Here is a 27,351-nt window from a genome sequence, read left to right as displayed (position 1 = left end):
GTGAGTTTTTCTAAGGATATAAAAATTGCTATATAGGATTGTCAGAATAAGTTTGTTTGCTATGGGTTTAAAAGAAATAATTTCATTAGCAGTTAAAAATTGCAGTAATATTGTTGTGTATTGTATAGCTGCTATGGTAACTGGAAAACACAATGCAAAAATCTGCAGTGCTGTTGTTGCAAGTAAATCTTATTACTATGACTAAGGCACAGATAAGTTGCTGCAATAATACCTCTGACAATTTTTACTGCAAAAACTGTAAAATCCAGGGATAAGAATTTTATCATCGGGAATGATAATAATTCAAGCCTGTGGGTGCACTTAATAGACTAGAATCTCTATTTGGGGGGTTTCTGAAACAGTGACTGGCAAAGCTGCTTCACTGAAAATAATTTCTACCATTTCAAAACTGTCATGGCAGAGAAGATTTGAAGTTTTGGGGTGGCATTTTCCTTTTTTTTTCTTACTTTTTGTATTCTATCTTCACTGTAAGCTTGATGATACCTAAAGGCAAAATAGAAATTATTTTAAATGTTGAATCTTCTGTTAAGTAAAATATCTATAAAATTTTGCAGTCAACACCTGGGGCAAATGGACAGGACAATTAAAGTAACTTGCATCTACAGGTCTATTACATGCAGATTAAGCCTGGGATGGAAGGAGATAATAAATCAAGACCTGAGTAAACAGGGGGTTAGAAAGGGGCAGAAGCACAGTGGGAAATTCCCCTTTGGAAGGGGGAGGGTCAGTGGGATGTACTTACTGGTAGGTAGGGGAAATGGGAACCTTAAGAAAAAGTTATCTTCTAGAATGTCAAAAGATCTCAGATTATATATGGCATGGAAGGTTGTCATGGGAATTGGGGATAAATGAATTCTTAGTAATTATTATAAAATTATGAGTCTACGTAAGTTATTGGTGTTCCACTCTTGGTAATCACTGAGTTAATGGGAGATGAATAATGTTAAAAGCAGTTTCTTTTGAGATTCATTATTCCTTGAGGTAGTGATGTTTGGTAGCAACTAAGTATTGCCCATGTTATTCTTGAAGGACTATTTTTTTTTTTTTTTACTGTTTATTACTTATTTTTGACTTTGTTTGCTACCAAACACAATGGTATACATTATTAATTACCATTTATTGACTGTTTACTATGTGTCAGGCACTTTACGTACATATCTTCCATCTCCTCAACATCCCAGAAAGGTAAGCATGATTATTTGTTTGACAGAATAAGAAGCTAGAACTCAGAGAGGTGAAGTAATTTGTTTTACTTTCTTGCATGCATGCTGAACATCTGTTTCTGAAAACTGTTTGCGAACAGGGACTATACCTTTTATGTACCGTTAATAGCATTTAATGTGATCAATACTCAGTTGGTATTCAGTATCGAATAAGTGGATAAAAAGATCTTAAAGTATTATATATTTAAGATTCTCCAATAAATTTAGTTAGCAGACAGGTTATTAAAGAAAAAAAAAGTTATAAGGGAAGAAGTAGCTGCTCTGTGGGGCCTCCAGGAGCCTGTGAACTTGAGCTTAGCAACAATGTCAAGGTGCTTTTAATTCCTTCATTTCTAAACTTGGTCTCTTCCTGGCTACCTTTGCAGCTAGGATGAAAAGGAAGAGTTTACATCCAAGAGAAATACTTCCCCTCAAAAGAAAATCTGTCTTATAAGAAACTGTTGTTCTCGAAATTTTCCACAACTTGAGAAAGATTCCCTAGGGTCCTACACACTCCTCCTTCTCCTTCTTCTTCTTTTTAGGAAGGGAAAGAGTATTAAAAGAAGCCAGGATAACCACATGAGAAAGTTTGAAGAACAATAATATTAAATAGGATGCAAAACCCTCCTGATTATCATGTGGGTTGTTCCTGAAGGGCAACATAGATTAAAATAGTTTATGACCATTTCTATAAATTAGCCATTTAAAAAAACCCATGGGCTTCCCTGGTGGCGCAGTGGTTGAGAGTCTGCCTGCCGATGCATGGGACACGGGTTCGTGCCCCGGTCCGGGAAGATCCCACATGCCGCGGAGCGGCTGGGCCTGTGAGCCATGGCCGCTGAGCCTGCGCGTCCGGAGCCTGTGCTCCGCAATGGGAGAGGCCACAACAGTGAGAGGCCCGCGTACCGCAAAAAAAAAAAAACAAAAAGAACACAACAAAACCCATACACTTAAATCCAATTATGATCATAATAATAGCTGTAGGTTATAGTGACTTAGTAAACCACTCAGGAAGGACACCAGAGAACTGCAAGATGTACACAAAATAAGAATCAATATAATTATTATGGTTATCTTTAATATTTTAAAATTGAGACTATAGCAAAATAAGTGATATCTGTGCCCTTTTCTGTTAAATGTACATTGTGTTCTTGTATTATATCACTTTCTTTATTGAAAATGGAAATAGAATTCGATACTGGATTCAAGCCTTCTGTGTCTTCCCATCTATCCCGATTCTTCAATCTCTCCTTTCTCTTGCCTCCCTATGTCTGCAGATGAGCTCGACTCTCACGGTCACTGCCCTTCTTCCTGTCCTTCAAAGAATCCTTCCCTAGACCCTAACACCTATCAAGCTATTTTGTCCATGCACCCTGCTCTCTGTCCTTAGTAAGATTAAGAATGAGCCTTAATTGTTTCCAGGATTCATCTTGCTTGTTTTCTTTTCATATGTTAGCTTCCTTCTCTTTTTTCAATTTGCCCATGGCTTGTAGGGTGCTCCTACTTCTCTGACCATTCCCTCCTCAGTCTCTTTCCCACTTTGCTTCTTCCTCAAATGTTGAGATTCCTCGTCCTCCCTCCCCCCCACCCCCCAATTTCATTCTTTGTCCTCTTTCTCTACGCCAGAGGTCTGTGAACCACCTAAAACTGAAAGCGAACTTTTGTGTCTTATGATAGGACATATTTCTCCTTGGGAAAGTATCTATGCCTTTCATTATCGTTCTCAAAAGGGTCCTTGGTTCTTTTAACAAGGTTAAGTGCCCGTGCCCTCACACTCTCCTTAGGTTATTTCATCCTCTCCTTTGCCTCTAACTACCCTTCTTACATACCAACCACTCCCAAGTTCATCTACAATTCCTACCAGAAGAATAAGATTCATAGAACTGTTTAAGAATCAGAACAAGAAGAAATTGCACCGTGAACATTTTGTGCCTAGCTCAGCTTACTGAATCTGTTTCACTGAGGACCAGTTGACTAAATGTTAGGCGGGGGCTGGCCGGGTCATTACTTCACAGTTTGTCAGAGGAAAAACCCCAGGAGGTGAAACCAAGACTGTGCTCGCAAACACCCTAGCGGCTAGTGGCGGAGAGGGCACACCCAGCTCCTAGGGTGGGGACAGGAGAGAAAAGGAGAGAAAACCCCAGTAGCCGCACAGCCCACAGCTGCAGCGAAGCCAGTCGCGGGCTTTGCTCTCAGACTCCAGACAGAAACCCCGCCCAGTACCCGGCACGCCTTTGACCGACATCCACCTTCAGCAACCACCTTTCAGATCACTATAAACACTCCTTACTCCTCCCACCTATCGCTTCTCTCTCGAAGCCAATCAGAAGAATGGGCGGGATTGTCCTTAGAGGGTTCCAGTGTTTTTTTTTGTTTTTTTTTTTTCTTAAAGAAGGGTATACTGTACACCGCGTTCCGGCTGGGGAAAAAAACACCTCCAGAACTTGCGGGGGAGGGGGGCGTGGAGCCCTGTGATGGGCACCCGGGTCGGCCAATGAGGCCTCCCTGCCCCTTAAAGGCCCTGCCGCCGAGGTGGGCGGGGAAAGCGCGGGGCCTGGCCAATGGCGGCGGGGCGGACGGAGGTTGAGCGGCCGTGGGTAGGGTTAGTGTGAGAGGTACGGCGGGGGAGGTAATGATGGTGGTGGCGGAGGAGGAAGGCGGGGGAGGGGGTGCTGGGCGCTGAGCGGCGGCTCTGGCAGGGTTTTGTAGGGTGGGGGACGGTCGCGGGGCGACTCCGTCCGGGAGGGGGCGGGCGTGAGGCGCGCCGTCCGCCTGAGGGGCTGCAGACCCCGGCTCCCGGGAGCGCCGCGGCTGGCTCGGCTGTTCCATGTGGCTCCGGCGGGGATGGAGGACTCGGTGGCGGCGGCGGCGACTGCTGCTGCGGCGGCGACGGAGGAGCGGCGCTGAGGAGGGAACCGGGCCAGACTCAGCCCGACAGCGGGATTAGAGGTGTGAGGAGGGGGCGGGAGTGGACGTGCGGTGGGACCGGGGCTCTGGGACCGGGCTGGGGTCTTCTGGCATCGCCTGGGTGACAGGGACCGCTGGCGAGCCACCGCCTGCCTCAGCTCGGGGGCAGGGGTCTGGGCTCTGTGCGGGAGGAGAGGAGGCTTCGGCGGACTATTCCCTGAGGATGGGGGAGGGAGGCACTGCACCCCGCACCGTGCACTTGCCTCGCTGGTCATTGCTTCACGCCCAGGCAGGAGTTTCCATTTCCCTCCGGTTGGCAGCAAAGGTGGAGGAGAGCCCAAGTGGCCTGGAGCCGGGACACTGCCCTCTCTCTGCCTTGAGATTTCCCTCCACTCCTTTTTCCCCATCCATTTCCCCCTTCGACTCAACAGCAGCGTTCTTCCCCGCTCCTTAATTTGTTCCACGCACATATTCTAGGACTCAGAGCTATTCACTATCGACTGAAAAACAAAGTTTATTTTAAAATACTCCACTTCTTCCTCTGACTGGCGGTGGACATTAAACAGCATCCCTAGACTTTCCCGCTCTGCTCGCCCTTCTGTGATGCTAGGAGAGGGAGGTAGGGCCCCGACTTTCGCCTCTCGATCGTTGTTGACGCTGATTACCTGATGTGTTGCTCCACGTCTTTGGTGTGAATTGTAATTTCTTCCTTGGTGTCTTGCATCCTTGATGTTACTGGCTTTTGAGGTTGGTGTTTTGTTTCATTGTTTGAAAAACATGCGGAGAACTGGGCTTGTCTGTTGCAGTGTTATCTAACATGGGTGGTTAGTCACTTCTCATGCTTCTCTCCTCATATTTTTTCTCTTTGTTTTGCTTTTCAGTCCTCCAGAATACACATCATATAACCCACGAGGTGGAATGGTGATGTCTCCATGAGGGAACCTCCTCTCACTCATCCTGTGATGTGTGTCATACTGTTCTTGACTGGGCCAGTCATCTAAGATGTGATTTACCCTGTGAAACAGGGAGAAGACTTATGGACCCCAAACATCATTTCAAGTTGTAGTTGAGTTTTTTAAAGTACAGACATACATGCAAAGCTCCTTTGCTTTGGACCCTCTGCTTTGTTAAAGCTGCTGTGTTGCTAACCCAGAACTGCTCCACTGTTTTGACTGATCATCATGGCTTCAGTTTGGAAGAGACTACAGCGTGTGGGAAAACACGCATCCAAGTTCCAGTTTGTGGCCTCCTACCAGGAGCTGATGGTTGAATGTACCAAGAAATGGTAAGAAGTGCCTGGGTGTAGAGTTTGCTGTGCTGTGGCCTAAACTCACTGTGGCCTAAACTCTGCTGCTTCTGACAGCAGATTTACCTTTCTGTAGTGCACAGTGTGTAGAAGCTGGGCGGGGTGCAGATTCCTCTAACAAGTACTGTGGTGTGCACTGTTGCTGCTGGTACCGACTCTGTGGGTTTTAATTACTGCACTTCAGTATGGCTCAGAGGACTGTAACTATGAGAGCACACTAAGTACAGTAGATTTGGTCTTGAGGTCTTTCATCATTAGTCTTAGAATAACTTTGATTTTTATAACTTTAAGGAGGCATGAAGAATGGCTATTGAAATATTGTAAACATATATGCATATGTTTTGATGTAACATATGTCTATGTTTCAATAGAGTTTTAATACGGAAATCTGTTCTTGTGGGGTGGTGATAATCTGTTTTAATTTGTTCTTGATCTTTATTTTTTTTGCTTAAAATAACTTTTCATTATTTGCATAATAGAGTGCCAGTCCATACAACCTTAGAAATTCTTTTGTTCTGTGCTTAGTCAGGCAACTGTGTTTTATTTTAATTGCCTAATGGGATACATTTCTTGGCCAGACTTAAGGAAGCAATTAGTAGTGCTGGTCTATGATTTGCTTCTTTCCACTTGAGCAAAGTAAATTTAGGGCTTTCTTTTCACTGCCCTGAATGATAAGCAAGAAGAATTCTTATTTATTCAGAGGAAAAAAGTTAATCTTAAGCAAATGGTACTTCGGGTTTTGATTTATTGCAGTGATTAAGTAGTATTACTGCAAAAGTAAGTCCATTTCCTTGTCCACATGGACTGTAATCTCATGTCTGTGTTAATCTCTCTTTTTAACATCCTTTTTATTAAACGGAAAAATAGCTTCCTCTACTCTAGAACTCTTAAAGCATATTTGACTATTTATTTGGAAACTAGTTTCCGAATGCTTTTCTCTTGAACTTGTTAGGAATGTTGCTTTATGTGCAATTCAAGAAATGCATGTACTGATTACCTACTTTATGGTAGGCTCTGTGGCTTTAGAGTTGAATATGACATAATCCCCACCCTCAAGGAGTTCACAGTCCAGGGTAATGACAGTCATGTAAATAAATTCTCTGTGATAGGTGCAATAATATAAATATGATGTAGGGATCTTTATCTGTCTCTATCACTTAACAGTTGGATATCCTTGGGGACAGGTTATTTACTCCTCTGAGATAGTTTTCATATCGACAAAGGTAATAATGGTACCAATTCATAGGAAGGGTTATTGTGAAGATTAAATGAGTTAATACATGTAAAATATTTGGAACAATGTCAGGCACATAGTAAATGCCCAATAAAATGTCATCATTACTTACAAAGTTGGCAGACAAGGGAATAATCAACTCTTTAAGGGTAGGGTAGGGTGTGGGATGGCTTTCTTGGAGCTGAGTTGAGTTTTGAAAGATTCATAGTAATTGGCCAGGAAGCTAAAGGGGAAGAAATGAAGGATATTCTAGACTGAAGCAACAGCCTATGTAAAAGCATGGAGGCATGTGGCATGCTGGAAGTTCAAGCAGTGTAGTTGGATAATGATGGGGCTTAAAGTGCAGAATGGGAGGAGTGCAGTGGGCTATGATGTTTTAGAGGCAGGCAGGATTCAAATAATAAAAAGTAAAGTGCTGTTATACATGGCGTGGACTTTATTCTGTGGGTGATGGAGAGATAGGAAAAGGTTTTGAGCAGAAGAGACATTAGGTTTATATTTTGGAAAATCACTTGGATGACAGTGTGGAGTAAGGATCAGTGGAAAAGGTAACTGGAGGCAGGGATGGTATGGTAGCTATTGTAATAGATAAGGTGAGAGAAAAGGCTTAGACTAAGGCAGTGGCAGAGGAAATGGAGAGAATAGAGCAGAGGGACACTTAGGACACAAAATGGATAGTACTTGGTGGTCATTTCAGTAGGGGTCTGGAAAGGGTGGGGATGAGGGAGAGGGATAGGTCTAGGTTGATACCCGTTTCTGGCTTGGAGGACTGGGTGTACTACTGACTAAACTAGGGAATACATGAGGAAAATCCTGATTACAAGTACTTCTTAACTTGGCAGTATGCTGGGGGCATCAACTTTAAGACGGTTAAATTTGAATCTCTTTTCTTAAGGGAAATAGAACATGTCAGGTGATCCTTTATTCACAACATGAGTTTCTTCCTCACAGTTTGTGTCATCCCTGGATTTTATTTTTCCTTAAAAAGTGTGTAAGTTATTGTTAATGTGTCTCAAGGTGAAAGCAAGGATGAAAATTTAACTTGATTATAGGTGAATAGATGGCTTAATTATTTTTAGGGTTGGACATTATGGTACACCTGTTAAATTAGATCTTTATGATAAGGTCTGGACTTAACACAAGAAACATTTGGATATTCTAGAATTTTTAGACATGTAGTTCTAAATATTTTGCATTTTTCCCCTCTCATTTAAAAATATAGTTTAAAGCTAACGAGGTGACAGTGCCCAAAGAATAATATATTTGTTTGATGTCCTGGAATTTTATTTATAGGTGGATCCTTAAATAAAGCTTTAAAATCTTTTCCTTACATACAAATTTGTTGTTATGATTTTTAGTTAGTATTCCTTTTGCCTTACTTTGCATAGGGTCCTTGTGATAAATACAGATTAGGCCCAATTTCTATACTTACATCCTTTTTTTTTATTCCTCATGTTGATGCTTGCAAGAATTCTTAAATTATTGGATATGTGTGCTGAATTAGAATCTATTTAAAGGACATAAGAATAAAAACAGACTTGGACACCTTGTAAGAACATATTTTATCAGCTACTTTTACATTTTAGGTATTGTGTTGGTGGTATGGAAAAATAAAAGGAGAGGAAGGAAATTTAGAGATGCCAACTGAATAAAGGGAAAGAGGCATTGAAGATAAATTGTAGGTGTTGAGAGGATAAGAAAATAGATCTAGTATAAATCAGAGAAGAAGGAATAAACTACAAAAAGAAAGGACAGTTAGCATTGCATTGGGATTATGCTTTTGTAGGTAAACTGTGTATATAGGTGCCATTGCCTTTTAGAATCTTGCTACTTCAAGTGTTTTCTGAGAAGCAAGAGAGTTTGCAAAAGCCTGTTAGAACTGCTGTCCCTCAGGCCCTGCCCTAGGCTTACTGAATCAGAATCTGCTTTTTAATGAGATCCATACTATGCACATTAATGTTTAAGAAGCAGTATTTTAAAATAATGTTTTCAACCTTACCAAGTGCCCATTCATGACTCCAGGGTAAAGTATACTGATTTCTGCATGAATTTGAAACTCAAGGGAATGAAGATGAAACTCAATAGATTCAAGAAAGGCATGGAATGGAAGAGGTTGTTGATGGAACAGGTTAATGGGAATCAGGATATGTTTTCCAAGGGAGAACGCATTATTTCTGTGATTAAGGAGAGGAGAAATGTTTCCCATGTTCTCTTGTCATGGCCATAGGTTATGAACCTGGACATGACAGATAACAGGATGAAGGTAAGAGTTTCAGGAGGCTGTCTTTTTTTAGATGTAGGCCATGAGCAAACTCACAGCATTTTACCTTGATCAAAGGATGGATTCTATACATTAGAGGGTTTGGAGTTTCTGCTTTCTCACACGTTTCTTTGTTGCTGTCTTACAGTATTTTGCATTTGCCCAAGGTGGTGTATTTCCTTAGTTCAACAGGGTCTAATTCATGATTCTTTCTTGGCGTAGTGGCTCTAGAAGTTAGGTCAGGAACAAAAACCAGAAAGACTTTTATTCATCTGAGAGAAGGAAACTATACTATGAAGTCCTATTCCTCATCACTCCTTGATAACCAGGTAGAGGCTCTAGCAAATTTGGAGATGATAAGTGTTCATATTCCTCTTCTCTTATTGTTGTCCCCAAGTCATTTAATTATTAATCTTACTTAACTGATGTAGCTCTTGGCAAGTGGTGAGACTGGCCGCTGGAGATGAGTTTGAGAGAATGAGACTGTGCTGTCTTTGCTCTCTTACTTTGTCTCTTATCCTGTACTTTTTATCACCTGCAGCCCTTTTTATCACCTGCAGCCCTTTAGATTTTAGAGAAGTCTTCACTTGTATGACCTCTCAATGGCTATTCAGGTGTTTGAGGAAACTACTTGAAAGTTAGCACGTTGTGGTATCATTGTGGCAGAGCTCAATTCTGATAGGAGCTCCCTTACATGATGAGAACCATTATGAGCATGTATATTTTCTGTGTATATCTATATATCTTCTACATATATGAACATATTTTATCTGTTTTTATATTTCTTCTATATAAGTCTTAGTTATGGCATTCAAAAAGTATTTAAAGTACTGTAAACTTCTCCCCCAAAGGCATAAATATATTGGTTTCTGGTTTTTCTGTCATGTAAGAGTTCCTTTTTCTTAAATATAGTTTTAATTATAATTTATTTTTAAAATAGGTAATACAATCACACGGTTCAAAATTCTAGAGGTACATAAAGGTGTTTATATCCCTGAAAGTAACCCCTCATTTTCTCCATTATTCCACAACTCTTTGCAAACCTTGTGACCTCAGGATTTGAAAAGTGAAAAACTAGCTCTTCCCAGTGCTTAAGTGTGTGACGCTGACCTGTTAGATAAAATATGAACGCCTTAATCTGATGTTCCAGGCCCTCTGTAACTGATCCCAAGTTAGTTTTCCAGTTGGATGTTAGAATGCTACATGCACTGTAAGTATTAACTTGAGTTTACGAAGGCCAAATTACATTAATAAGTACTCATCCAGATCCACTTCTTTGGGTGGCTTAAGCAAGCATTTCTCTGTTGCTCTAATGGAGTGAGCTAAAGGAACATCCACCTTGATGTGAAAAACCTACTTTTGAAATACATTAAAAAGATAATAATTGAAAACAAGCTTGGTGTGTTTTAGGAGTATCTAGAAGGCTGGTGTGTCTGCAACACAGTAGAACAAGCTAAAGTGATAACAGGTAAGTTTGAGAGGTAGGTAGGGGTTAGATCACATATGGTCTTGAGATCATGGTAAGGCTTTTGGATTTTAAATGTGATAGGAAGCCGTGGTAGAGGTTTGAGCAGGGAAGTAATATAATTTACATTTTAAAAAGCTTATTCTGGGTACTTTGTGGAATATGAACTGTCCTGAGTAAAAATGGAAGCTAGGTTGCTATTGCAGTAGTCCAAGTAGCAAAGCAGTGTAATGGTGCAGGTGGTGAGAAATAATTGGATGTATGTAGGTAACACACACACATGCTTCTACTACACTTTATTGAGGTATAACTTACACTTTTACATACAATAAAATGCATCCATTTTAAGTGTATAATGCAATAAGTTTTGACAAATGTATAAACCCATGTAACTAGAAATACATTTTTTGAAGATGTAGTTGACAGGACTTAATGATGGATTAGATATGATGTAAAGTGAGAGATGGATCAATAATGACTGCAGGGTTTTGGCCTGAGCAACCAGTGAAATGTAATACTAATTACAATGATGGGGAACACCAGGGAGGAAAAGGTTTGGCGTGAAGGAGAAATCAAGAATTGGCTTTGCTTTCTTTAAGAAAAGAAGACATCCAGCTGGAGGTCTTAATTAAGCAGTTAATTTGAAGAGTCTCGAGCTCAGGGGAAAGAAGAGGCTAGAGTCTTGCAGTGTATAGATAGAATTTATAACTATAGGCCTATAGGAAGTTTTCTGTGGTGTCATAGAGATTAAGAGGACTGAGGATTGAGCCTTGGGACACTTCAACATATAGAGGTGGGGAGGAAGAGGAAGAGCCAGCAAAGGAGACTGAAAACAATCAGTAGTGAGGTAGGAGGAAAATCAGGAATGTGTGCTTTCCAAGGAAGCAAGTGCAAAATGTATCAGGAAAGGAGTGTTTAGCTGTGTCAAATACTTTTGAGAGGTTGAGCAAGATGACCACTAGATTTGGCAAGTTGGAAAGAGTTGGTGACATTGAGGAATGGTTTCGGTGGAATTGTGGGGATGAAAGCATAATTAGATTAGGTTAGAGGAAAGGAAGTGGATACAGTCAGTATAGGTAATTATCTTAGAAAATTTTGCTACAAACTGGAGAATTAGGTAGTAGGTGAAGAGGGACAAGAGGTAAGGTATAGCTTTTGCATGGAAGATATTGCAGCACGTTTTAATGCTGATGGAAATGGTTGGTAAAGCAGGAAAAACTGAAGATGCGCTGGGAGAGGAAGTAACTTCAGGAGAAAGGTCCTTGAATGAGAGAAAGGGAACAGGATCCAGCACATAAATGGAAAGTTTGAACTTAAATAGAGGCAGGGACAATTCATTGTTACAAGGAGGGAAGCAGAGTACATGGGTAGGGAAGCATTTAGGTTGGTAGATTTGGTGGGGAAGGATGTGGACTTTCTCTTCTGTTGGCTTCTGTTTTCTCAGGAAAATAATATTAAGAAGTCATCATCCAAGAGGGAGGTGACAGAAAGTTATTGAAGGATTGACAAGAGAGGAAGTATGAAATCGTCAAAATGAAAATGAATTGAGTAGGGAAATGTAGGATTGTTAGTGCTGAGGACCTTCTTAACATTGTGGTCATAGATATAAAGTGAACGCACCCAGCATGTTTGCATATTTTAATTCAGCTATGTTATGTTCAGTGCTTGGGTGCAGGCATGGAATAGGCAGAGTTGGATTTAACCAGGGATGGGTTTATGTCAGGAATGTGTAAGTGAGGAAAAGAAGGGCAAGGAAATTGGGAGTGAATGCATGGGAGTGGTTATAGTGATGAACCATGGAGTATAGGATAGAAAAGGAGGAAAATAAGGACATGAAAGTTAGGATGGTCGATGGAAGAGTGAAGAGGATAAAGATTTTGAGATCTTAAAGAGATTAAATAGTTGTTGGGATTGGGATACCAGAGTGAATGAGCTAGAAAATTGGGAGGTAAGAGTCAGAATGAGATGTTTGATTTTGGAGGATGTGGTTAACAGTTATGGCAAGATATAGGTGGTGGTCTCCTTTGCTTATTAGTTAAAAAAAAACAAGCACATATCTTCAATATATTTTTTAATATATTTTAAATTAATATGCTTTATATGTTAAATATGGGTATACCTTAATTTCTCATTTTTTTAAATAAATAAATTTAAGTAGAATTTTCCCCTATATTTAAATGGGTCATCTTTTGTACCTCTGGGGTCTCTCATTTCTCTTTAGACTGTAGCTGTTAGGGTATGACCATGGTGGTTGGTGGTTGAGATGAAATGGAGGAAAAGATTTTTGGAAGTGAAGAGGGCAATCAGGGAATTTAGAGGCTATGGGACAAGTTATCTATGTGGCTCTTGGAATTGCTGAGAATAATTGGAGGAGAAATGGTTAAGACAGGGAGTCAGGTGCTGAAATCTCAATGAATGAGAGGAGAGGTGGGGCAAAAAGTTTTACTTTGCAAAACTTTCTGTTACAAGTTATGTGAATGTTAAACACCTTATTCTTTGAAACAAAACAGGACAGTCTTCTTTTCCACAAGATGAATTGTCAGAGGTAGATGTAATTTTAGTAGAGAATAAATTGAGTTGTTACTTTGTTATTTTATTTTTGTGTTTCTTGGACTGAATTTTTTTTTAAACTTGAATTGTTATGTAGAGTATTTTATCTATATTTTAAATGTTTAGTCTATGTGAAGTTCAGTTATACAAAATTCAGTTGTGATGGGTTAAGGAAAATAGTGGAGCGTCTTTATGCCTTAAAGACGTAATTGGATATTGCAGTGCTTACATCACAGTTGCCTTGACACCAGGCTCAGTATGCCTGTAGATCATTGACAACTTTGGCCTGATCCAAGCGGCCTCTTTTGTAAATAAAATTTTATTGGAATACGGCCATGTCCATTGGTTTACATATTGTCTATGGCTCCCGTCATACTAAATGGCGTCTTACCCATGCTAAATGAGTAGTTGTTACATAGACTGGATGGCTGCAGTTTGAACTATTTATTATCTAGCCCTTTAAGAAAAAGTTAACCTCTGCTCTAAATCATTGGAGTTACAGCTAGTGTTTGTGGAATCTAGAGTCTGGTACTAATCTAGTACTTAATCTGTTAGTACCTCATCTGTAAAATGGTGAGGGTAATAACAGTGCTTCCAGCATAGAGTTGTTTTGATGATTAAATGAGAAAATACATGTAAAGTGGTTAGAACAGTGCCTGACATATAGTAAGCACTCAGTAAATATTGCCCATTGTCTTTATCTGATTATTTAAGCATTACATGGTGAAAAGAACTATCTAGAGAAAAGGAGTAGAGTGACTGAGAAGAAGACTGAAAATATAACCTGAACATTTAAGAGTGTTTGAGAAAGATGAACTAGCGCAGAAGGCTGGAGTGACCCGAGAGGTGGAAGTAGACCAAGGAGCCTGATAGCAGAAGTGCTGTGCTGAAATGAACTAAGTTTTGACAGTACTTCGGCTTTTGGGGAAAGGAGCTACCTCTTTTTGCTTCTGGCAAAATGGGTTCATATGGTTTTATAACTTTATTTCTTTTTTAATAACCACTTTAAGTAAGTGATTTTCAGCTAAAGAATATGGATAAGGAAACGAACTTAGTTCCTCCAAAGTAGAATTAACTTGCCAGCATTCGTGTGTGTGTGTGTGTGTGTGTGTGTGTCCCCTGTGGTGACTATTTATGATGTTTAGGATATATTTTTTTATGACAATTTTCCTTCAAATTTCTTTTCCCTATCATGACTTTTATAATGGCCCCATGGAATAAATTGTGTCTTTTGGTAGTATATTTTTTAAATGATTTGTAAGGGATTATGCGAAGATGTTCTACTCTTATGACAGTTTAGTTTCATATTAGTTTTGTAATTAGATGCTCAGGGAACTTAAAATTAGGCATTTGTAGAAGTGTGCTATTGATGCATCAATGTGTTTGTTATAATTTTGTGGAACATATCAACAGAAGAGTCACTGAAGTAGTTCACTGCATAACATAAAAAGTCTAGTGTGCTAAAGGAAAAATTGTACAAGCATTTTTAACTGAGTGTTCAATAGGGATGTTCATATTCTGCATATTTTTTAAAAGGAGCGGAACTGAGTTTGTGAAATTGGGACAGTAAAATTATTGCAGAATGCCATATATGTGTGTCTTATTTTTCACTCTTACAGTGATATTTTTAGGCCGCTTTGCTAATAGACACCTAAAGAATTTCTTTGGTAAGTTTGATCTGTTAAAAAATTTCCTGGGCTTCCCTGGTGGCGCAGTGGTTGAGAGTCCGCCTGCCGATGCAGGGGACACGGGTTTGTGCCCTGGTCCGGGAAGATCCCACATGCCGCGGAGCGGCTGGGCCCGTGAGCCATGGCCCATGAGCCTGCGCGTCCGGAGCCTGTGCTCTGCAATGGGAGAGGCCACAACAGTGAGAGGCCCGCGTACCACCAAAAAACAAAAACAAAAACAAAACAAAAATTTCCTGAAGTTATTAATCCCAGTGTTGTTTTTATTGAAATACTTCTTTTTAAAAAAAGCCACTTCTAAAAATTGACTTTATTACTGCATTAACAATAAAAAAAGAATGACTTTAATGCAAAGAATGTATCACTTTAAAAGTTGATACTCTGCCTATGTCCAAAAGAGTTTGTCAGCTTGAGAATATAAAATAACACTATGTTGACTAATTTAGGGATATAAATAGAACAGAGATAGTCTTAGAGGAGCAGAGAGTACATGTTACTAGGCACTTAAGAGGAGTTACCGCTGGACACTGGAGTTGGTTTTGAGTTTACTGTCAGCTGTGGCAAAAACGGAAGCACATTGGCTCACCGAGTATACCTTCTGGCTAAAGAAAATATTCAAACTCATTTGCAGAGACTTTTCTTAGAAATTAATTAAAGCAGGATTTTTATTATGAAAAAAATGTATGACATTGGATAACGTCTCAAACTACAAAAGACTCAGACTTTTAAATAGGATAATGTTTATACTGACCATTTATAACAACCCTGTATGAGAGAATATGGCTGAGGAACCTAGTTTTCTGATCATCTAATTTAAATCAAGGGTGCGCATTGGAAAATTTAGAAGAATGAATATTTAACATAGATCATCAAGTTCTATGCTGTGCCATACAGGAGCAACTAACTACATGTTGCTATTTACATCTAAATTTAAATTAAATAAAATTAAAAATTCAGTTCCTCAGTCACATTAGCCACATTTCAGGGGCTCACTAGCCACATGTGGCTAGGGACTACTGTATTGGATGGTGCAAATATGGAACATTTCTATCATCACAAAAGGTTTTATTGGACAGTGCTGTTTTAGCCATTTCCTCTCAAAACTGGCTAATTTCAGAATTGCTGGGGCACTCTGCAAATAAGGTGATTGCTGTCGTCTTTGGAAAGTCCTGATTCTGTAGGTCTGGAATAGTGCTGGCAAATCTGTCATTTTAGAAGTTCCTCAATTGCTTAAGATCATCAAGCCAGGTTTTAGAACTACCACATTTGAGTCCTCCTCAAATATCTGTGTAAAGTAAAGCTTTGGCAAGTGTTAGGTGACAGGTCCTATTGGTACTCCAGAAATTATTAAGTTGAAAATTTGAATTGAATTTTTTTCCTTTGTTTCAGCTGTTTTGTAATGTGTGTGCGTGTGTGTGCTAAAAGTGAGAGCAATGTACTTTAGCTATGCCACATATAAAGTTGTCAAATTAATATAAACATTTGAACCAGTTCATTTATTCATTTAAAAAAAAAGTTTGCTCTCTTCCATGGAAGCAAGGACTGTTGGGGATAGCTAAAGACAGAATAATTTTTTTTTTTAAAGAAAAGTTTTGATGCTTCTCAAGTACCTGCACTGTTGTACTTCCAGGCACCATCTCTAGAGCTGCTGATTTTTTTTCCTCTGAAGATTCCTTAATTCTCTCTCCAGTTTTTCTGTTGCCAATGCCTTGGTGTCATCCTTTGTCATCTTTTGCCAAGGTGCATGGTTCTCAAAGTGTGCGCTGAGGAGCCTAGAAAGCGCCGCAGAGAACTCACAGGTGTGCCAAGGGATGCTTAAAAATGTTGAGGGAAATACAGCAACATCTGTTGGAAACCACACAAGCTACAAGCTTGAGGTAGCTCATTTGCAAAATTAGATTGTTATATTCCTTTTAGTGATACCATATTTTTACAAAGCTGAGTTTTTGGTAGTTGCTATGACAAAAAGCAAGTACCATGTGAAAATCCATATGAAACAGGAAAAGGGGAAGGTCGTGTCCAATCTGAATCTAATGTTTGAGAAGTTAGCAGTACTCAACACAACTTGTTAGGACATACATTTTTCTAAAGTTGTTTGGACCTGACTATTTAAACAGAATGGTTGGGCTTCCCTGGTGGCGCAGTGGTTGAGAGTCCGCCTGCCGATGCAGGGGACGCGGGTTCGTGCCCCGGTCTGGAAAGATCCCACATGCTGCGGAGCAGCTGGGCCCGTGAGCCATGGCCGCTGAGCCTGCGCGTCCGGAGCCTGTGCTCCGCAACGGGAGAGGCCACAGCAGTGAGAGGCCCGCGTATCGCAAAAAAACCCCCAAAAAACAGAATGGTTAAGTATTTCTTTTGGCCTATGAAAAAATTACTGACACACTAATTAGGGCTTTGTCAACCCAGAAAGTTTGGGAACCTCTAGTATAGGCTTTTGTGATAGCCTTTAACATTTTCCTCGCCTCTTTTTGGTCCTTTGTCTATATTATTGTCATTGTTATCCTTCTAAAAGGAACCTTCTGGATTTCCCCTTTGTTTATAGGGTGCTGTTAGTATGGTAATTTTAATCTTTTAAGTTTACCTTTATTCTATTTTACTAGTCTTTTCCAATCATTTCCCTTAAGCTTCCAAAGATTGTTTACCACATGCAAATAATTTCCTTCACATGTTAGCTTTCATTCTCCTCTATCCCCTTCCAACAATCATTCAATGCAAAGAGCACGTAGTAATATACTCTATGGCAAAGTAACTTAATTGAAACTGAGTTTATTCATGCAATAAGTGGGCTTAGAAATTGAGTTTAATGGTTCAACTTTAATTTGAAGAATACTCTAATTTACAAAATAATCTTTTAAAAATTGGTTAATTCATTTACTTTTAAACTTTTTATTGAAATTATTTTAGGTTTACAGAAGAGTTACAAAGATAATATAAAGAGGTCCTGTATTCTTTTCACCCAGCTTCCTTTGAGTGAAATTAGGGTAAATAAATTTACCATGGCCATTTATCAAAACTAAGAGATGAACCTAAGTACAATACTATTAGGCCAAAGTACAGACTTATTTGGATTTCACCAGTTTTCCATTAATATCCCTTTTCTGTTTGAGGGTATAAACCGGGATACCATGTTGCATTTAGTTGTCACATCTCCTTAGTCTTCTCCAATCTAAGACAGTTCATCAATCTTTCCTTGATGGTTTTGAAGAGTGCTGCTTATTTTGTAGAATGTTCCTCAAATTGAGTTTGGTGTTTTCCTATTAGACTGGGGTTATGGATTTGGGGAAGACGCCACAGAGGTGAAGTGCTCTCATCACATCATATCAGAGGGCACATGATATCAACATGGCTTATTACAGTTGATTTCACCTTGATCAGTTGGTTAAGGTGGAGTCTGCCAGATTCCTCCACTGTTAAGTTACTATCCCTTTCCATACTCTATTTACTAGCAACCAGTCACTAAGTCCAATATACACATGGGGTGGAGAATTAAGTTCCAGTTCCTGGGAGGAGAGGTATTAAAAACTTTGTGGATATATGTTAGAATCACCACAGAATTAATAAATTTTAGAGGGGAGATACTTTGAGGTTATGTAAATATCCTGTTTCTCTTTAAAGTTTTTTTTTTTTTTGTGGTACGCGGGCCTCTCACTGTTGTGGCTTCTCCCGCTGCAGAGCACAGGCTCCGGATGCGCAGGCTCAGCGGCCATGGCTCACGGGCCCAGCCGCTCCGTGGCATGTGGGATCTTCCCTGACCGGGGCACAAACCCGTGTCCCCTGCATCGGCAGGCAGACTCTCAACCACTGCGCCACCAGGGAAGCCCCTCTTTAAAGTTTTGATCACTAATTTCCAATTCATTAGTAGGTTTTGCCTGCAGCACTTATTACAGTGTTCTAATGATGATTTTCTATTTCCCTTATTCCTCTTTTATTGTTTGGAATTCTTCTGTAAGGCAGAGTTGACCTTTCTCATTATTTATTCAGTTATGTTATTTATACCAGTTTGGACTTATATTTATAAAATAACTTTTTGATATTGTTACTGCCTTTGGTACTAAGGTTCTGGTAGGGGGTATATTGTTGCAACATTTTTCTTAAAGGAAACTTTATTTTGAAATAATTTCAGAATTATAGAAAAGTTGCAAAAGTAATACAAAGAATTAATTCCCGTATGCCTGCCACCCAGATTCCCCAGGTGGCAACATTTTATTATACATGCTTTATCACTCTCTCTTGCTCTCTGTATGTCATTTTTTTCCCCCTTAACATTAACCATGATGCCCTTTACCCATAAATGCTTAAATGTATATTTTCTAAAAACAAGGATATTTTCTTACCTAGCCAAGGTTCGGTTTACCAAATCAGGAAATAAACATTGATTTATAGCAAAAGAAGAATTTCCAGGGTCCATACATTACATTTAGTTGTCACATCTCTTACTCTCCTCTGATCTGATAGAGTTCTTCAGTTTTTCTTGATCTTGATACTTTTGAAGATGTTGCTGAATTTGGTTTTGTCTACTGTTTCCTGTGACTAGGTTCAGATTATGAGTATTTGGCAAGAGTACCAAAGTGATGCTGCATACTCACTACATCATATCAAACGTGTGTGTGTATATAAATATCCTATTCCTTATCAAACTTTTATCCACTAGTTTGAGCATTCAGTGTGGTTATATTTTAATTCGAAACAGATAGGTTCATTCATTTTTATTTGTATTTCACTTTAGAAAATCCCTCTATCCTTGTTGAAGTAATTAACTGATTAATTAATGAAATTTTAATGTTGTTCCTCAAATAAGAACTTTTTTAAAAAAAGTCACATGATGTTGATTGGTCCCATTATTGGTGATGTTAACTTTGATCACTTGCTTAAAATATTGTCTAACAAGTTTCTCCAGTTGTAAAGTTACTGTTTTTTTCTTTGTAAATATCCTATTCCTTATCAAACTTTCATCCACTAGTTTTAGCGTTCAGTGTGATTATGTTTTAATTCAAAACACCGATAGGTTTATTTGTTTTTACTTGCATCCCACTTTAGAAAAGCTCCCCCTCCAATTCTTATTGAATTAATTAACTTATTAATTAATGGAATTCTAATGTGTTTCCCCAAATAAGAGCTATTTTTTAAAGGGTATATCTCCCCATCCCATCTATTCTGTTCCCGCTGCCTTGTCCTTTTTCCCTTGTTCCACCCAACCCCTGAATGTAGCTAGTTTCATTATTCTGGGTTTCTTCTTATTTTTAAAAACAGATTTATTGAGAGATAATTCACATACTATACAATTCACCCTTTTCAAGTGCTCAATTCAGTGGTTTTAGTGTATTCCTAGAGTTGTACAACCGTCATCACCATCTAATTTTAGAACACTTTCATCACTTCCAAAAGAAACCCATACTCATTATCAGTCACTCCCTATTCCTCTGGAACTCCCCTCCCCTCTTCCTCTTAACACTGTTTCCTGCTCTTGCCCTATCCTTGCTCTCCGCAACCACTACTCTACTTTTCTCTCTTCATTTGCCTATTCCAGACATTTTATGTAAATGGAATCATACTATATGGTCTTTTGTGACTAGTGTGTTTCAATTAACATAATGGTTTCAAGATTCATCCACGTGTAGCATGTATCAGTACTTTTCTTTACCAAATCACATGCTATTGTATGAATATACTGCATTTTATTTATTCTAAATGGGCATTTGGGTTGTTCCCACTTCTTGGCTATTATGAATAATGTTGATATGAACATTTCCGTCCTGGGTTTATACCTAGAAGTGGAAGTGGTAAGTCATGTGATAACTTCAACTTTTTCAGGAGCTGCCAAAACATTTTCCAAAGGGGCTACATCATTTTATATTCCCACCAGCAATGTATGAGGGTTCCAGTTTCTCCAGCCGTCACCAACACATCTTATTGTCTGTTTTATTTTAGCCATCCTAGTGGGTGTAAAGTGGTATATGATTGTGGCTTTGATTTGCATTTCTCTAATTGCTGGATGATGTTTAGCCACGATCTTTTCATGTGTTTATTGGCCATTTACATATATATATTTGGAGAAATGTGTATTCCGATCCTTTGCCCATTTTTAATTGTGTTTTTAATCTTTTTAGTGGTGCAATGTAAGAGTTCTTTATATATTTTAGATATTATACATTTGTCAGATGTGATTTGCAGATACTTTCTCTCATTCAATGAGTTGTCCTCACTTTCTTTTTTTTTAAATTGAAGTATAGTTGATTTACAATATTGTGTTAGTTTCAGGTGTACAACAAAGTGATTCAGTTTTAAATACACACACACACACACACACATAACACATACACACACACATATATTCTGCTTGGGATTGCATTGAATCTATGGATCCAGTTAGGAAGAACTGACACCTTGGCAATATTGATTCTTCTTATCCATGTACAGGGAATCTCTCCATGTATTTAGATTTTTTAAAATTTCTTAAGAGTTTTTTAGTATTCCTTATATAGATATTGTGTGTATGTGTTTATTTATTTAGATTTATACCTAAGTATTTCATTTTTAAGTGCTAATTCAAATGGTATGTGTTTCAAATTACAATTGTTTGTTCCTGGTATACAATAAAGCAATTGATTTTTGTATATTAACCTTGAATCCTGCAACTCGCTATGATTGTTTATTTCTTCTAGGATTTTTTGTTGATTCTTTGGGATGTTGTACATAGATAGACAGTCACGTCATGTGTAAACAAATATAGTTTTATTTCTTCTCTCCCAACCTGTATACATTTTATTTTCCTTTCTTATCTTACTGCATTAGCTAGGACTTCCAGTATGATTTGAATAGGAGTGGTGAGAGTGGACATCCTTGCCTTGTTCCTGATCTTACTGGGAAAGCATCCAGTTTCTCACCATTATATATGGTGTTATAGTTTTTTTGTAGATGTTCTGTACCAAGTTGAGGAAACTCCCCTCTACTCCTAGTTAGCTGAGAGTTTTTACTATGAATGAGTGTTGGATTTTGTTAGATGCTTTTTTTGGTATCTAATGATATGATCATGTAATTTTTCTTTTTTAGTCTGTTGATGTGATGGATTACATTAATTGATTTTCAAATATTGAACCAGACTTGCATACCTGGAATAAATCCACCTGGTTGTAGTGTGTATTTTTTTTTGTTTTTTTTTTTGTGGTACGCGGGCCTCTCACTGTTGTGGGCTCTCCTGTTGCAGAGCACAGGCTCCAGACGCGCAGGCTCAGCGGCCACGGCTCACGGGCCTAGCCGCTCCACAGCATGTGGGATCTTCCTGGACCGGGGCACGAACCCATGTCCCCTGCATCGGCAGGCGGACTCTCAACCACTGCGCCACCAGGGAAGCCCGTTTTTTTAAAATGCATTATTGGATTTAATTTACTAATATTTTCTTGAGGATTTTTGCATCTGTGTTCATGAGGGATGTTGGTATTTAGTTTTCCTTTCTTATAATGCCTTTGGTTTGAGTATTACAGTAATGCTGGCCTCATAGAATGAGTTAAGAAGTATTCTCTCAGCTTTTATTTTTTGGAAGAGATTGTCTGGAGAATTAGTATAATTTCTTCCTTAAATGTGTGGTAGAATTCACCAGTGAACCCTTCTGGGCCTGGTGCTTTCTGTTTTAGAAGGCTGTTTATTATTAATTCAATTTCTTTAATAGACACAGGACTATTCAGCTTACCCATTTCTCATTATAGGGGGTTTAGTAGATTGTGTCTTTCAGGAAATTGGTCTGCTTTATCTAGGTAATGAAATTCATGGGCACAGAGTTGTTCATAATATTCCTTTAGTATATTTTTTAAGGTATTTAAAAAAATTATTTATTTTATTTATTTATTTTTGGCTGCGTTGGGTCTTTGTTGCTGTGCGCAGGCTTTCTCTAGTTGCGATGAGCGGAGGCTACTCTTTGTTGCGGTGCACGGGCTTCACATTGCGGTGGCTTCTCTTGTTGCAGAGCACGGGCTCTAGGTGCCCAGGCTTCAGGAGTTGTGGCTCGCGGGCTCTGGAGCGCAGGCTCAGTACTTGTGGCACATTGGCTTAGTTGCTCAGCAGCATGTGGGATCTTGCCGGACCAGGGCTCGAACCCGTGTCCCCTGCATTGGCGGGCAAATTCTTAACCACTGTGCCACAAGGGAAGCCCTTTATTTATTTATTTATTTTTTGCGGTACGCGGGCCTCTCACTGTTGCGGCCTCTCCCGCTGCGGAGCACAGGCTCCGGACGTGCAGGCTCAGCGGCCATGGCTCACAGGCGCGGCCATGGCTCACAGGCGCGGCCATGGCTCACAGGCCCAGCTGCGGCTCACAGGCCCAGCCGCTCTGCGGCACGCGGGATCCTCCGGGACCGGGGCACAAACCCGCGTCCCCTGCATCGGCAGGCAGACTCCCAACCACTGCACCACTAGGGAAGCCCTTTTTTTTTTTAAACGTAGTGATTCACAATTTTTTAAATATTTATTTATTTATTTATTTTGGCTGTGTTGGGTCTTCGTTGCTGCATGCAGGCTTTCTCTAGTTGCAGTGAGTGGGGGCTACTCTTCATTGTGTGCAGGCTTCTCATTGCGGTGGCTTCTCTTGTTGTGGAGCATGGGCTCTAGGCACGCGGGCTTCAGTAGTTGTGGCCTGCGGGCTCAGTAGCTGTGGCACGCGGGTTTAGTTGCTCCGCGGCATGTGGGATCTTCGTGGACCAGGGCTCGAACCCGTGTGCCCTGCACTGGCAGGTGGATTCTTAACCACTGTACCACCAGGGAAGCCCCCCTTTAGTATCTTTTTAATGTCTATAGAATCAGTACTGATGGGCCCACTTTCATTTCTAGTATTAGTAATTTGTTTACTCTTTTTTTTTCTTGTTAACCTGGCTAGAAATGTATCAATTTTATTGATCTTTTCAAAGAATCCACTTTTGGTTTTGGTTGATTTCCTGTTTTCAGTTTCATTGATTTCTGCTCTAATTTTTATTATTTCTTTCCTTCTGCTTACTTTGGATTTACTTTGCTCTTTTCTAGTTTCCTAAATTGGAAGCTTAGATTAATGATTTTAGATCTTTCTTCTTTTTCAGTATTGTGCATTCAATGCCATTAATTTCCTTCTAAGCACTGGTTTTCTGGTTCCCACGACTTTTAATAAGTTACATTTTCATTTTTATTTGTTCAATATTTTAAAATTTCTCTTGAGACTCCTTTGACACATCTGTTGTTTAGAAGTTCACTGTTTAATCTCCAAGTTTTTTTTGGTTTTCTAGCTATCGGTTATTTATTTCTAATTTCGTTCTATCATGTATGAGAGCATACCTTGTATGATTTCAATTTTTAAAAATTTGTTAAGATGTGTTTTATGGCCCAGGATATGTTCTGTCTTGGTGAATGTTATATGTGAGCTTGAGAAGAATGTGTATTTCTGCTCTGGTTGGATGAAGTATTCTATAGATCCAGTTGATCGATGGTGCTTTTCAGTTCAACTGTGTCCTTACCTGATATTTTGCCAGCTGATCTTTTAATTCCTGATAGAGGTGTATGGAAATCTTCAGCTATAATAGTAAATTCATCCAGTTCTCTTTACAGTTCTATCAGTTTTTGTCTCATATATTTTGATGCTCTGTTGTTAGGCTCATACAAATTAGAGAATGTTATGTCTTCTTGGAGAACTGACCCCTTTATCATTATGTAATGCCCCTCTTTATCTCTGTTAATATTCCTTGCTGTAAAGTCTGCTTTGTCTGAAATTACTATAGCTACTCCAGCTTTTTTTGATTAGTGTTAACATGGCATATCTTTTCCATCCCTTCCTTTTAATCTATATGTGTCTTTATATTAAAAGTTAGTTTAGGGCTTCCCTGGTGGCACAGTGGTTGAGAGTCCGCCTGCTGCTGCAGAGGACATGGGTTCGTGCCCCGGTCCGGGAAGATCCCACATGCTGCGGAGTGGCTGGGCCCGTGAGCCGTGGCCTCTGAGCCTGCAGGTCTGGAGCCTGTGCTCCGCAACGGGAGAGGCCACAACAGTGAGAGGGCCGTGTACCGCAAAAAAAAAAATAGTTAGTTTATCACAGACAACATTTATTTAGTAGACTCAAGTTTAGTTGCATCTTTTTTTTAATCCATTCTGAAAGGCTGTCTTTTAATTGATTTATTTAAACCATTCATGTTAAAATGATTACTGATACAGTTGGTTTAACATCTACCATATTTGTTAATGTTTTCTATTCTTTGCCCTATTCTTTGTTTCTATTTTGTTTTCCACTCTTTTTCTGCCTCTGTTTGTTTGCTTTTTTTCCTTCTTTGGTTTTAATTGAGCATTTTATATGATTCTACTATTTGTCTTCTCCTAGCATATCAGTTTTATTTCGTAAAGGATTTTTTTGTAGTCATTGCCCTTGAGATTGCAATATACATTTACAACTAATCCAGGTCCTCTTTCAAGTAACACTGCACTGTTTCACTGATAGTGCAAGTATCTTAGCATATTCCCAGTTCCTCCCTCCTGTCCTTATAACATTGCTGTCATTCATTTCACTTATCTATAGGCTCTAATCATCAAATGCATCGTTGCTATTATTATTTTGAACAAACTATTATATGCTAGATAAATTAATAAGAAAAATGAAAAATTTTACTTTGCCTTCATTTTTTCTTTCTCTAGTGCTCTTCCTTTCTTCATGTAGATCTGAGTTTCCGACTTCTGACCTATATGTTTCCTTCTCTCTGAAGATTTTTTTTTTAACATTTCTTGCAAGGGAGGTATACTGGTGACGGATTCCCTTGACTTTTGTTTGCCTGAGAAAGTCTTTATTTCTTTTTCACTTTTAAAGGATAATTTGACTAGATAAAGAATTCTAGGTTGCATTCCATCCCTCTCACCCCCCCACACACCCAGCACTTTAAATACTTTATTTCACTCTCTTGCTTGCATGATTTCTGAAAAGCAGTCCGATGTAATCCTTATCCTTCTTCCCCTATAGAAAAGTGTTTTTCCTCTGGCCTCCTTTAAGACTTTATCTTTGATTTTCTGCAGTGGAAATATGATATGCCTAGGTATAGATTTTTAAATATCTATCCTGCCTGGTGTTCTCTGAGCTTCTGGATCTGAGGCTTGGTATCTATCATTAATTTTGTGAAATTGTCATTATTGCTTCAAATATTTCTTCTGTTCCTTTCTCTTTTTCTTTTCCTTCTGGTATTCTCATTATGTGTATGTTATACCCTTTGTAATTGCTCCACAGTTCTTGGATATTCTGTTCTTTTTCATGCTTTTTTCTGTTTCCATTTCAGTTTTGGAAGTTTCTACTGACATTTCTTCAAGTTCACTGAGTCTTTACTTGGCTGTGTCCAGTCTGCTGATGAGCCTATCAAAGGCATTCTTCATTTCTGTTACAGTATTTTTGGTTTCTAACGTTTCCCTTTGATTCTTAGAGTTTCCATCTTTCTGCTTTATTACCCATCTGTTCTTGAATGTTGTCTTACTTTTTCCATTAGAAACCTTAGCATATTCATTGTAGTTGTTTTAAATTCCTGGTCTGATAATTCCAACATTTCTGCCATCTGAGCCTGGTTCTCTACTGCTTGCTCAGTCTCTTCAAACTGTACTTTTTGTGTTTTAGCATGCTTTGTAATTTTTTTGTTTAAAGCTGGTCATGATGTACTGAATGAATGGAACTGAGGCAAATAAGCCTTTACTATAAGGTTTTATCTGGATAGGAGTATGTTGTGTTTACTGTTTGTTGTAGCTAAAATTTCCTCTGTGTACCTTTTATTTATTTTTAAATCTTCCTTGTTGTCTTGGGGTTTCCTATATATTGAAACATTATGTATTATAGAAACACATAATGATGATTAATGATAATTTCTACGTATGAAGCTCTTACTCTGTACTAGATTAGATACTGTGATATATGGTTTATACACATTATGCCATTTAATCCTTATAGTGACCTTATGAGGGAAGGCACTATTACTTACTGTCCCCATTTTACAGAGGAAGAAACTTAGGCATAGGAAGATTAAATAATTTTCTCAACATATGCAGCTTATTAATGGGGCTTAGAACTGAGATTTAAACTCATAAATCTCAGACCCATAAAGCAGCCTGACTCCAGAGCTTGCTTTCTTAGCCAATATGTGTGTGTGTAATGAGCTTACTGAAGCTTTCTGAGTTCTTAAGTGAATTGGTTTGTTTTGTTTTAATTTTACTTAGAAATATTTGATAAATGTCAAGGTCATAGTATTGGGCTTAATAGTTTATTATTACTATTATTATTTTTTGGCCATGCCGCATGGCTTGAGGGATCTTAGTTCCTCCACCAGGGATTGAACCTGGGCCCCAACAGTGAAAGCGCCAAGTCCTAACCACTGGACCGCCAGGGAATTCCCAATAGTTTGTTATTTTTAATGATTAATAATGTGTCCTGTATTTCCAGTAGGGCAGTAGGAGGTTACTACAAGAGAAAATGGTGTGTAGTTCCTTTTGCAAAAAGATAATTTAAAGAAAGTTCACCATAATAATAAAATTATGTTAATTCTACTAAATTAGGATTGATAAATAAATAGGTTCTCAATACGTTGTCTAGAAAAGATAGATTTCTGTAAATCAGGAAAATCTGCCATTTCATTAATTTAGAAATAATTTTTCTTATTTCAAGTTTATTGAGTTATTTTGCAACATATATGTAATAGGCAAGAACAATTATAATCATAAAATTATATGCATGAACTTTTAAGGAATTTTA

General features: G+C 38.9%; 1 protein-coding gene across 8 annotated transcripts in view; it reads left to right on the top strand.

Moving 5' to 3' along the window:
• Positions 1-27,351, top strand: part of EHBP1 (EH domain binding protein 1) — a 491,141-nt gene that overhangs the window by 142,937 nt on the left and 320,853 nt on the right. For 7 of the 8 annotated variants that reach the window (XM_060026512.1, XM_060026505.1, XM_060026507.1 and 4 more), the window contains one exon: positions 5,012-5,415. In XM_060026512.1, the coding sequence (XP_059882495.1) occupies positions 5,312-5,415 (104 nt within the window). In that variant the 5' untranslated portion in view covers positions 5,012-5,311. Of the gene's footprint in view, positions 1-3,984; positions 4,173-5,011; positions 5,416-27,351 lie in introns of those variants that run through there. The other variant, XM_060026510.1, reaches the window with a different exon arrangement.

Source organism: Delphinus delphis, chromosome 12 (genome assembly GCF_949987515.2).
Source record: "Delphinus delphis chromosome 12, mDelDel1.2, whole genome shotgun sequence".
In the NCBI taxonomy this organism is placed as follows: domain Eukaryota; kingdom Metazoa; phylum Chordata; class Mammalia; order Artiodactyla; family Delphinidae; genus Delphinus; species Delphinus delphis.
The sequence above is the reverse complement of the archived record's forward strand: the minus strand, read 5'-3'. Positions and strand labels throughout refer to the sequence as shown.